The sequence below is a fragment of the Pterocles gutturalis genome, unplaced genomic scaffold, assembly GCF_000699245.1.
Source record: "Pterocles gutturalis isolate BGI_N339 unplaced genomic scaffold, ASM69924v1 scaffold32031, whole genome shotgun sequence".
In the NCBI taxonomy this organism is placed as follows: domain Eukaryota; kingdom Metazoa; phylum Chordata; class Aves; order Pterocliformes; family Pteroclidae; genus Pterocles; species Pterocles gutturalis.
In genome coordinates, this window is record NW_010106489.1 from 19,856 (window position 1) to 33,488 (window position 13,633).

Sequence of the window (13,633 nt, forward strand, 5' to 3'; positions counted from 1 at the left end):
AAAGCCTTACTAATAAGCAGATCACAAGAAACTTTACAAAAACAAATTATTTGCTTATTAAAAATAAACAACAGCTTTAAGTATACACACAATTACTTCTGAAGACCTTCATTCTGTTTATCTTTCAGCTAATCAGCGAGACAGAAATACAAATTAGAGTAGAAAATCCAAGATCTGAATCACTCACTAAACTACAGATCTCTAATAATTCTTTTAATCGTGTCTTTTATTTGCAGCTACTTTTTTTTCCTACTTACAGAGCTCTTGAGACTGAATTAAAGATATAACTAAAATCATATATTCTTGTTGCTTTGAAATGCAACAGTTCTCAGCATTTTTTAGATAATATCCTAAAGACTTTTACCTGGAGCATACTTTAGACCTACCATTAGATCTATTAGAAATCAATTACCTCAAAGTTCTTCAATGTCTTTCTCCAGAGCATTGGGTCTGAGGGTTCAAGCTGGAACACCCGCAGCATAACAAACAGCAGATGAATACAAAATGTCCCGCGACCACAGCTACAAGTCTGCAAAGAAAAGTATATCCTAAGGCTCTACTGAATTGATAAGTACATAGATAATTTTTTCACATGTAAGTACATCACAGAACATATACTACCGGCCCCCCCACCCAAAAGTAGTTTATGCAAAATATTCATATATTCATACAGGCATAACTATCTTCTTACATGGCCTTGGACAACTATTACACCAGTTTTCAATTGTCTCCTTTTAAAATATTTTTTTATAGTCAACTGAAGCTATTGCTATGCTTCATACTAAAAGGAATTTATGCATGTAATCATCATATATCCATAACATGATGGCAAATTTAAATGAGATGATTCTGTTTACTGAAAAAGCTAGATGTTCCTCAATGCAGCATCACATTAGTATTATGAAAGTCTATGAAAAGGACCTCACTCTGGGTATTAATGAAATTATTACATCATTAAGGAGTTGTGTGCTTGTTATTTAGATATATATCCCATGAATAGAGGAAATAAAGTGTTTCAGAGTGAGAAACTCAGAAGATGAAGTGGCTACATTTTAGCCAAAAATACTTCAGATTTATAATTCAGAGCCACTTCTAGGAATGACAACCAGGTAAGCCAATAGTAATTACTTCCAAAGTAGAGTATTTTTCTTGTTTTTAAAGAGAAGCTTTAGACAAAACTAAGACTTGCTACATATTTGACAAAATACAAGCTGATCATTATGTTACATAAGCAGAGATTACACCTTTTAAGCATTACTTTACAGAACCATTACCAAGGGTTGGCAACTAACATGATGTAATTTGGTTTTGAACAGTTTTCCAGGCCACAGACAACACAAAAATGTTCTCTACCTGAGGTCCAATAAATACTCGGTATTTATTATCAGGGCTGTCTCCCCCAATTAAGAAAGAGTTGGGTCCTATCTGCTGCAGCAAGTACAGCCTCGCTCGCATAACTTTGTTGACCCGACGATTTGTTTCCTCAGGGCTGTATGGAGAGAAGCCATCTGGAGATGGTGCTCGCCGAGGTGGTGTTATTCGTCCACTCTGAAACTACACAAGCAGTTCCATCATCAGCATTTCCAAGACAGTAAGTTTAGATGTTGTTTGGCTGTTTGTTTTTTATCTCCAGATGACAGATTAAGGGAGTCCCCAAAACCTGAAACTACTACAGCCTGCTTAAACTATATGGCTTTAAAAGAGCCCAGAACTCGAGGGGAGAAGGAAAACTGAAATTTTGTCTGACATCATGACAGAAAAGCAGTCTTTTAAATTGATTATATTTTCAAGTCTTCATTGGTTGCCTTACCACATTACTACTGAACTAGCAAGTATAATTCAATCAGAAAATAATCAGAGATTTGTGAATCAATATAGGACATTATTGTACAAGGTTATAACGTTAATATATTTCGTAAATGAAGAAATCCTATGACTACAGTTTACAAAAGTAAATATATGGTCAATGAAGAACAAAGTTTAAGAAACCCCAAAGAAAAGGAAAAAGGATACAGCTTATTCTCCTTTGCACAACTAAATCGTCTTTCAGCTCAGGATGGGTTTTTTGCTGTTTTGTTTCCTCGTGACCAAAAATTCAATAGTCCAAACCTTTCAATTAAAATTATCTTCATTTAAATTCTTCACATTTCTAGCATTACGAAATGCATGAATGGCTCTAATTTCAAATCTTCTGCTTTAAGTCCACTTTGAATTTTATGATATGATGCAGGTTATAATTGCCTCAGTGTCAATCAGTTAAATAAAAGATAGTGTGAACTGATAAAAGTTTTTAATGTGAAAAGTTATTATAAAATAAAAAACAAGCAAGTAAAAATGGATAAAACACTAAATTAGATAGTTTGGTGTGTTTTTGTTGCTTTAGTTTGGTTGGGGTTTTTAAGCTTTCAGTTTCTCTTGTCAAGAGGAAATGAGCTGTGCTGCAGTGCTGTAACTTGTGATATTCATCCCTAGTTCAGAGGAATGCAGTACATATTTTATTTTCAAAACCTTTTTTAGAGCAATGGGACAATAAAGACAATTAGATCTTATCTTACTTGAATTGCACTGTGAAGTGAAGAACAAGTCAACTAACCTTAACTGTGAATGAGTATTTTTATAACAAATAAATTAATTATATATTATTGCTCAAAACTATTACACACTTGATCTTTAATGAAGCCAGTTATGATTGCTCAAAAGATTCTATTCCAGATCTTTTCAAATGTTATAATAGAGATTTTAGTCTTCTAACAATGCACATAATTCCCTAATCTGTAAATAAAGATCAGTTCTAGAATAAAAGATCACCAGTAACACTTTTCTGCAGGGATCTTAATCCAGCCAGCAATTCTATCCCCAACCGAACATACCTGCCTGGAGGACTGACATGCAAAACTACAGCAAAAACCCAAACTACTAGCACCTCTTCATGCAAATCAAGTTAAGAGAACACATGTCTCATGACCGAATATTATTATTTCCTAGAAATAAAAACTGAAAGCAAGACTGAATTAAAAAGAAAAAGCACATCAAAAAGTAGAGAATAAAATTCCACACATGAGAAACATAACGTGCACAGCATATCTCACTCATGCGATACCCTGTCATAACCCCTTTGTACCAGCATCTTGCCCTACACAGGAAGGATTAATTGCTTCTATAAGAAAAATATTGCAGAAAATATCCAAATTAAAAGTTACATCACAGCTTGCAACTTACAGGCACTGGAGATACCCTTTTTCTTCTAACACCCGGTGACTCAGATTTAACAGTCCTAGAGGATGATGAAGAGGAGCTACTAGGAGAAGGACTACGTCTTCCTTTCTGTGTAGGTGAAGAAGCAGTGCTTTGTCCTTCAGCTTGAGGTTCTAGAGAAAATTTGTTCATTTCTGATCCTTCTCCTTTCCCAAGGATAGGTTTCACCACCTTGCAGGAATTAAACCATGTGTTAGAATTATTAATCGATCATTTTGCACTAAACTGAATCAAATTAATCAAAACTTGTTTTGCTAGTGTTATATAATTAAGCCATTATCTAGACATCCAAAGCTTGCATATTCCCTAGGTTCTACTATTAACATCTAATAGAGGTTATATTGTTAATCTATACACAACACAAAAGCAATAACCTTTTTTCCTGCCCATTTGTTTATGTGAGCTGTGGCAGCAACTGATTTGATTCTCAAAGTACTTCTGTAATTGTCATTCATGATATCTCTAAGGACAGCAGTTCCCCCAGTTGGTTAGTAGGACACAAAATACTCTCCTTCTACAGGCATTGGCTACTTATTAAGAGCTATAATGTTTAACCAATCTGTTACATACTGTAAATATTGGTTGAGAATACTAGAGTTGCTATTTCTACAGCACAACATTTGTTTCAAAGTAATAACTATTGTAAACCTGCAGGCAATGCAGCAATAATGCTGTGCCCTTTAAGAACCACACCCAGGTTTTCTGCCTGCCATGCAAGTAGAGCTGCACCACATCTGGTATCTGAGCTCATCACTGTGCGCGGTGCTGCACTACATGAAGACACACATGTGCTCAATACAGTGCTTTCTTCCATGTACACTGAATTTTGATGCTGATGTAGGGAATGTTTCAAGACAACTTTCAACTGCCTGCATCTCAGACCCACGTAATGCATGAGAAGAGTAAGGCCCTTGGGAATCAAACGAAAAGCAGTCACAGCAGGCAGAGTCAGTTTTAGTTCTACATTTCCTCAATATCTTTGAAGCTTAACTCAAAGCTGGAAGTAAGCTCCAAGTAACACTTTAGATTAACAGAGTAGACCTCTCCCAGAAAGTTCCTGAGGTCTCTTTGATTATGGCAAAAAATGGAAGGGGCTTTGCCTACTCAGGGTACGGGGAGGAAGAGAAATCTGGACTGCATTCACAAGGTCAAATGCTATTTAAAACTGAAGCATTTAACTCAACCAACTGAAGCTATTCCACTATCCAGAAATGCATTTCAGTTTCAGCAGGCTACAGGGAGAAGGGGACAATGAGGAGGTTGTGGTCTAGCAGTTAGGCACTGCCTAAGAGAAGAAAAACCTGTATTTAAAACCTTGATCCAAGCACTGCTCATTTTACTTTAATAAGTCACCATATTGCAACATATTGCAAACCTGAACTTTTCAGAAACCTTTGTTGCTATTGCTTTTACATACACTGCTATCATTATTATGAAAGTGAACATGATAAAGCAGAAGTATGAAAAGCAGCACAGCCTTTTTTTTCCCTCCCACTGATTACTGTAATGCTTTTTATTTCCTGGAAGGTAAGAATGCAAAGTCATGTGTCTGTGGACAAGCTACAATTACCAGCTCCTAGTGCTTGAAAACATTTAAAATGTAAAATGGTAGTAACTGAGAATTTGGAGCATCAAAAGTTGTACTAAAAAACCTAGAAACTTCAAGGGAAGTGAGCTGAGCAGGGAAACAATTTCAAGCTCTGCAGTAATCAAGATGCATTTAAAAATTTTTAAAGTAAGAATTGTTTTGTGTTATTGACCCTTTGCAGCATTGCTTTTTTGGTGCACCTGCAAGTATTTTCAATGTTTGTTCTTAAGACAAAGTTACCAACAGGACCCTCTTATTTCTGTTCTAGAAAAGCTGTCCCCAAACACTTGTTTACTGCATGAGATAATCTTAGCTTCAAATTATAACTTCCATCAAGTGGTGCAGGGGAGTCACATTGGTACAAGGAAGTTACATCAATCAATGCAGCTACACTTATAGTTAACTAATTGCTATTAATTAACCAGCATTATACTGAATAGAATTCTAACTATGCTCAACAAGTTCCAGGTTTGATCTGCCCACAATTTCTTAAAACCACTTCTGAGCCATTTATACAAAAGCATTATCCAAAAGGTTAACAGAATTGTTAAGACAGATACTAATAGTTTGGCTTAAATAAGTAAGTTTTAAATAGAATAAATCACTTAGAGTTACAAGGTTGTGTGATTTAGTATGCTGTTTGCTTAGCTTTACTTATTTAGCATGAGTAGCTAGATTTGCTAAAGCCTTAGGCCACGAGCTGTAAATTTCCACTTAGGTATACTTTTATCTTTTACTAGCTGCTACAGTGTGCTGTGGTTTGGGTTTTTTTAGTGTGAGAACAATGTACTTAACACACTAAAGTTGTGGTTATGGCTAAGTGTTATGGCTAAATGTTTATCCTTGTTGTAGTTTTGAAGCCCTGGCTAGCAAAACACCACACCAGCAAAAGAGCTAAGATGACCCTGAGAGGGAGACCACCTGGAGTGAATTGACCCAGAAAGAGAGAGCACTTCCAGACAGAGACTCATCTATATACAGGGCATGATGTGCATCATATGGAATATAGCATCAGCCAATTTGGGTCTCAATCCTAAACCTAAGGTCGAATCCTAGGCTAGTGATGGGGGCTGTGCTCCCTCCCAGCTTCTGCACCTGCAGACACTGGCACAGCAGAGAAACTGAAAAGTCCTTGACTGTCCTGGCAGCAACTGTAAACATCAGTGTGTTATCAGCCTTCTTCTCAGCACAAATCCAAAACACAGCCTCACACTAGCTACTCTGAAGAAAATGAACTTTGTCCCAGCCAAAACCAGTACAGTCCTAAGTCTGGAACTTTTTATCCTCAGTCCAGGACTTTTACAGTTTCTCACATTCTGCTGAAAAAATACAAACTAGAAGATACAGAGGCTTCAAGGCTACAACCATCAACAGCAGGTGCAAGTCATCAAGATAAGAACAATTAATGGCTGCCTACAGACAGAGAAAGAATCCAAGGAGGTGTTAGAAGACCCCAGACCAAAAATCATCTTTGTACCAAAAGGCACGTTAAGAGCACGTGAGGGGCAGGTGAATAGTCTGTAAGGGTACAATTGCCCAGGGATTTCTTGGCTTGGTGTCCCTCTCTGGAAGCACCCGGCTTGAGCTGACCTTGCTGCTGTACTATTTAATAAAGATTTTTTTTCAACTTTGATTTCTGAGACTCTGCTATGGGAGACCTAGGGTTCAAGCTATGGGGATAACATCAGACGCCTGGATGGTGTGGAATATTCTAGCATCCGAAGTTTAGCAAAGTTGAGATGTGTGCAGGAGTTACTCAGCTTTGGGTTTTTTCAGGTTCTAGCAAGACTGGAGTTTGTTTTTTTCAACTAGTAAAAATTCCATACATTCCCATTACAATATGTAGAAAACTTTAACATTCTCAAATGAAGCAGAAGTGAAGTCATTAAAACCCTAAGAATCAAGGGAGTACAAAGCACTACAGTGCAGTTTTGCCCTCAAACTTGTTTTTACCTAATGAACAGGAGCTATTTTTGCTGTCTACATTAGAGGGCAGTGTTGTCACAGCATTATTTTATACTACACAACCAGTACAGATTCATGCCTTTTTCTCAAAAATAAAGTTTAATAAATGCATACATTTCAGAAAGTCAGCCACAGTTTCCTGTTAAACAGCTTATAAAAACTGAACAGGAGGACCATAATTAAGAGCATGCAAATTGTTAAGATAACAAGGTTTCTAATTTAAGGAATTTTTATTTTCAATAGCTGTTACAAATATTGCTCTTCCATCAGTGCCACTTACCACAGGGCCTCTCCTGCTTCTCCTTTCCAGCCATTCATGCTTCCAGGCTGGCATACACGTTGCCTTGAGTTTCTCCCTGATCATGCGCTCTTCTGGGCGGTCATCCATCTTCTGCAACCCCCTGAGGGTTTCTTTATTCTCCATGTCACGACTACAGCAAAAAAACCCCCAAAACTCATAAATACAATTATTTTTAGTCAAAATATAATACCATGCCATTCTTGAACTTTGTGCCATCCTAATCACCCCCTTCTTACAACGCGGCTACTAAAACATTACTTCCAATGGCCTACAACAAGCATTTAAAGACTTAACTAATTTGCTGGTCTGCTGTTTGCAGCACAACTGCTTTGAGGGCTATTTCTTTAAAATGTGTATACTGTTTGTAACATTAGACCCCAGTAAAAAGGAAGGTCTTGACAAGTACTAAACCAATACAAAAATTACCCTGTATGTCATCTCATTCACCAAAAGTTTCACTAGTGTTGTGATGGTTCATGCATTCCTTGGCAATTTAAAGCTTGCAATCTCTACTTTAAAACAAATCACAAAACAAACACAAACTAATGGTGAAAATTCTCCATCTCTACAGGATGCACAAGCATGAAAATACACATGTATTGCCTCTTCTCATACATCAACTCTTCCTCAAGAAATAGGACATGTAAACTAATATACAGTAAGTATGCTTAAACTAGACACAGAAGTCATAAAAGTAAGGCTAGAGGCCTTAAGAGCTGCTTTCTGAGTGGCTGATGATTTAAAAGCACTTTAAGTCAGCTATAATTATAGCAAGATTCACAGCAAGTTTGTATCTGTAAAATGAAAGTACGTCATCTGGGCTTGTACTTTTTTGACCTAGAGCAAAGTAATTACTTGTGATCACTGTCAACAACAAAAAAGCAAAAAACACTATCATACTAAAAAAAAAAACCCAAAAAAGAACAGTGTGGAAGATTTCCTGATTCTGTTGAGCCATCTGCTAAATCACCAAGAAAAAACAGATTTTGAAAAAAAACATGATTCACACCCATCTTCTTGAAGCTAGCTGTCTTCAAAAGTAAGCAAGCTTGATTAAACCAAGTCTCAGAATGAAATTTTATTTCAAGAATAAAATAAAAATGGAAGATAAAAAGTGGAAAGATAAGACTATATAATAAAAGTGGAAAATAAGGCTACATAAAAATGTAATTACAACTGCAGTTTTCATGCATGCAGTCTTTAGCTTCTGAAACTTTTAGCTATGCAGTTAAAACTACATTTATTCACTGTATGATGACCTACTACATATTCCCTATAACACTAATTGCAATAAGATGTTAAAATTACAATTCCTACCTTCATCAGCAGTGTATTACTAAGCTTCATTTATCACAAATCCCTACTTAGAAAAGCGAGTTTTCACTGGTCAGAAGGAGTACTCCTGTTGCTTTTTTTTCCTCTCATTGTAGAGACAAAGGAAACAAAGTATTCTGAGGCAGGAAATAACTCTTCCTGTTCAGTGCTGCAACTTAATAAGCAGATGGATACTGTAAACAAAATAAGTTTTCTTTTAAGCAGTATCTAAACCTACTGTTAATAACCAATTTTGGACACTCAGAGCTGTGTTTAGTGATCAAAGACTTTAAAAATGTGTATAAATAGAAACATAATCCACCTAAGAACGAATGTTTTTTCAGAGGTTAAGCATTAATGCTTAACTTCCAAAACTAATGCAAGTGACATAAAAATTATTTTTGTCCCAGCACTGAATTCCATACTATTGTTTTCTAGAAATGGAGACAAAAAATAGTGATAATTCACGAAAAACAAATATGATACAGCAGCAGGTAGAGTCCAACTGCAGAATGTGCCTGAAAGTTTAAACAGGGGAAAAGCTATTGTGCAAAAATGGTCAATTTTACATTTTTCACAGTCAAAAATAATCCGTTCAAAGACAAAAATCTTTGCATAAGAATAGTACAGCTCCAAAGTAATATAGGTGCAAGTTAAAATATAGTTACTCTGTTTTTGATATTAGTTATCACATGGCATGAACCATCTCAGTTGCATGAATACTTTGTATACCAGACAGAAAACACTATCCCAGCAGTGAAAGAACGACACAGTATTTCATTTGTTCACATAACCATGATTAACTTCCCAATTGATATTAAAAAGTCTTTTAGAGGCCCTTGGACTTGAATTCATGAACAATGTATTACAACAGTGGAGGCTTCACAATCTGTGCTTGTTCTCTAAAAAGCAGAAGCAACTATCTTCCTCTCACGTGACAGCTAAACCGATCTACACAAAGCCTGCACAAAGAACCCTTGTGCTTTTCCTCCATGCAGGTGGGAAAGACCAACCACGTCTGAAAGCTTTTGCTTAGTAGACCACGGTTATCTTTTGCAAATTTAAGTGTTTTGTGTATTTTTATAGAACATAGTTTCTGGAGTGCTCAGAAAAACATATTTTTAACTCAAGTTTGGCTAAAATATATACTAAATATTCTTACACTGTTGGGTCTGTGGAACTGATATTTTTCTTGTGACTGCACAAAGCTCCTGCATACTGCAGGACATGTTCATTTTGTGGCCTGAACCTGCAGGGGTTTAGATCAGGCAGGTGAAGTTTTCCTACATGACAATGTCTAGGTTGCCAGTCTCACCACTGCACCTCAGCACAAAATAACAAATCCAGAGCATACTCCAGTGACAACTTGATCCTGCAGGGTACAGAGCATTCTGATCTTCATACAGCAAAAACTATTCACAGGTCAAGGTAACAATGTGCTTAAGTGTCTGCCAGGTGGTGCTTTTATTTGAACAGCAGTGACAAAGCTGAGGAGCAGGCCAAAAGACAAATCTCAGAGAGTATGCTAGCTTGGACCAGGGAGTCTGACATTTCTCAGAAGCCCACCCCTCTGCTTCATCAGGAAGCAAGGATTTTACTTTTGATGTTTCAGCCTCTCGGGAATCAAGAAAAAAGATACAAGGCTTTTTTCCAGATAAGCTTGAACTGTTCATCTTCCCCTCCTCCCCCAAAACAGTATTAAGGATCTTTTAAGTTCTTTTTATTAATAGTTTTACACCAACAGACATCAGTTCCTGTATTATTAGCCAAGAAATTCACAAAGAAATGGATCTAAATTGTAATTCTAAAGTACCGAGCAAGCTCAACAGTGTGATGACTACTGTTTTTTAATGAATAAGCTCAGTGGTCTACACATCAATAATTGCATTATTCACTTTGGATTATTTGCTTCATGAAATATAAAACTAAATGCAGTAAAACTAGTCTACTGCATGGAAACAGTCTACTGCAACATCCTGTGCAATGGAGAAGGCAAAACATTGTCATTTCTGTGTCTTAATTTTGAAGACTTGTGAACAGTAATTGAATAGTTAGATTATTAACAACTTGTTCTCTAAGGATCAATGGTTCAATATTTTAACATAAAGTATCCAATAAACACATTATTTATCAAGCTCCTGTGAAATACACAAGCCAGATTTACTTCTGAATAGCTCAGTGAATTTAATACTAATTCTCTTCAAGTATTTTTCTTACAAAGGGCATATAACAGTATACAAAAGCTGAATCATAGCTCCAATTAATTTTCCTGTATTTCTTGGTGTTTAGAAACAGATGTCTTGGCTTCTCTGCTATCTTATTTGGGCAAACAGCTTTACCCTATAGCCATACGAGACCAGATTTTATTAGCAGCAGAACAGGAAAAAGGCAAGTTCTGAAATAGGAAAGAGTCAATTCACCAAGAAAAGGGAAGCCCTGCCTGCTATATCCAGAAATACCCAATCATAGGGAGGAAAAAAGTTATTACCTGATGAGTAATTTTTTTTTTATTTTTTTACATTTGTCTGAAGCAAGTTAGCAAAGGTAACTTGCATACCAGCAGTGGTCAAATCATTTGTGACCACAGAAAACATTAACAAAAGGGGTCACAAGTCAGCTCTATCAGAACAATCAATGCCTTTAACAAGAGGTTGTGAGAAGAGCCCAAGATTTGATGGCAGAGCACTGAATGAGAAGGAATGAATATGGGAGAAACTACATATTCTGCTCAGTGCAAATGCCATATATGGTGACAGTCAATACCAGGGGCAAGCTTAGGCAGGATGCACTGAGCTCATTTTGGGGGCCATAGGCAAGAATTAAGAATATGGGCACCCAGCTATCTGCAATCCAGCCCTCAACAGGTCCCAAGAACGCTGGGCTAGATAGCTGACCTGGAGGCATGCTAGGAGCCGCGCCCAGTGTGGGGAGCAGGGACAAGAGAGTTAGCCATTCCCCAAATTGAGATGGTCAGCTATTAGCATTTTAGATAACTTCTTGCCACCAACAGTTCCAGTGCCAGAAACAGTTCACAGTTTCTCTTTTGCCATTAAATATTTTTAATTATATCAAGATCAGTTAAAAAAAAATATCAGATCAAGACGTTCAAGGCATGGTCTGTCCTCCTGCCAGTATCCCATTCCTTCTTCCCCTAATCCACTACTGCTGGCATCTATCATCTAACCATCCATCCTAACAAAGCAAGAGATCAGGTACAGCACATTCTATTAAAATGAAAAACTTAACAGGGAACTTTCTCAACTTGGCACTAAATGGCAGCAACTGCCACTTCAAGACAGCATTGAACACACTACTTCATCAGGACTAATGAATCTGGCTTCCTAAAATAGTTACAGGGATTTTAGCCAAATATTATATAAGTGTGAAATTAAGTTCTATTCTTCTGTTAGAGTGGCTGACAAGGGAGAAAACGATAAATCCTATTTCTTTTTTTCTAGCTGCCTCAGATTCTTCAATAGCTGTTCATCATCTTCTGTGGAGAACAACGCAGGCTCTCTTCACTTGGCCAACACATCATCCACAGAAGCTCACAAGGAGTATATGTTGAGTGGTACTCTACATCCACTGTTTGCCTTTCACTCACATAAAAAAATTGACACTTTATGTCATTTAGATGAATCACCAACAAGCATTCTGGATCAGAAACAACCTCTATTTACCTCCAAGAAGCTTTTATCTTCTACATATATTTTGAAACATGCTTACAAACTACAAATACATTTATATGTTATAAAAATACAGGAAAAGCACAAGTGGTGCCCAGAGGTAATGAAAAAGAGAAATAACACCCAGGAGGTTCCTGTGGAACCTGCCCTGCCCTGGGGATCCCAGGCTGCTGTGCAAGAGCTCATGCTGGAAAATACCATGAGGTGTCATCCACTGCATCTTTACAAAGCAGTTTTAGAAGGTAAAACATATCCTATTTCTTCCAGGATTTTTTCAGTAAAAAGCGAATACGCTTGTACAGAATGTGAGGACACGACAGAAAAAACATTCTGTTATTTAGTTCTAAAACAAGAACTACTGAGCCTACATCTCTACTAGCTTGTAGTTATTATTTAGTCCCAGTTTGATAATACCCCTTGCCTTCTCTCCCTATAAAGCCATTTTATCAAGCATCTCTCTTGAAAACTGATAAGTCAAAAGGTGCATTTGTCAAAGAGAACATTTCACTGCTAACAGAACAATACTCACAACTAAAGCAGCAACTCCACAGACTGAGCTACCACCCTCAGTGGAACCTCACATGCCCTGGTCAAGAAGGATCATCCCCTCAGTGATGAAGACTCAAATCTCCAAAGACGGATGTCTAAAGTTACCAAGGTAAATTACCTACCTCAATTTTCTAGCTCCTATTAAATCAAATCCAATATGTAAAACAGTGGCTGGATTGCTTGCTCTGAAGCCACCTAGTCGTACTTTGAGATTTGGGCACTATTCACTAGCCACTGAAAATTAATCCTACAAAACAAGTCAAGAAATATCAGCTTCTGTTTGCAATGGATGCTTGCTGCAAAGCTAATGAAATGGGTTTCTCTCTTCTGCATGTTTCCTAAGAAGGCTATCAGACATCCAAACCAAGTATTACAAAAACTCCTAGGGCTCTCTAATCCTTCCTGCTGTTATTTAGTCTTCCCGTACCAACTCAGATGCAAAGTATACACATACTGTGATACTGTCAACGTGTAAAAATAGCAGTTACATTGCATGATCTCTCAGACTCTTCACTTTCATACTAAAAGGTTTACAGAGGGAATTAAGTATTTTATCTCTATAAAACTAAATTTTTATGCCATTACTGAGCAGAATTTCTAGAAATTACAGGAAGTAGATCATTTATATTGAGACATGAGACCCAAAACTACTGGTAATTGTGTAGTTTAATTATTTTCATAATTTTATGTGCTTGGACTAATATCTGAGGTGGAGTAATGCAGTTTACACAAAGATTCGTAAATTTATTACTGTATGACAAAGTTCAATATCCCAACAAGAGAACAGAATCCAGTTCACATTAGGGCAACTGAAGAAAATACACAACTCCTGCCCCCATCCCAGTGGAAGATACTACCAGGCCTCACTCTAAGAGCAGCAGTAATATAATTTAAAAAAAAAATTTTAAAAAAAGACTGGAATAGAAGTGCTCAATAACAGTCAAATATGTCACTAGTTCATCTGCACCAGATTAT

General features: G+C 36.9%; 1 protein-coding gene across 1 annotated transcript in view; it reads right to left on the reverse strand.

Annotated features, from left to right (window-relative positions):
- Window positions 1-7,235, reverse strand: part of MAP3K1 (mitogen-activated protein kinase kinase kinase 1, E3 ubiquitin protein ligase) — a 22,743-nt gene extending 15,508 nt beyond the window's left edge. The window contains 4 exon segments of the mRNA XM_010087809.1: window positions 413-529; window positions 1,354-1,554; window positions 3,220-3,426; window positions 7,089-7,235. Coding sequence (XP_010086111.1) covers window positions 413-529; window positions 1,354-1,554; window positions 3,220-3,426; window positions 7,089-7,232 — 669 coding nt within the window. The 5' untranslated portion in view covers window positions 7,233-7,235.
- Window positions 7,236-13,633: the final 6,398 nt, after the last annotated feature.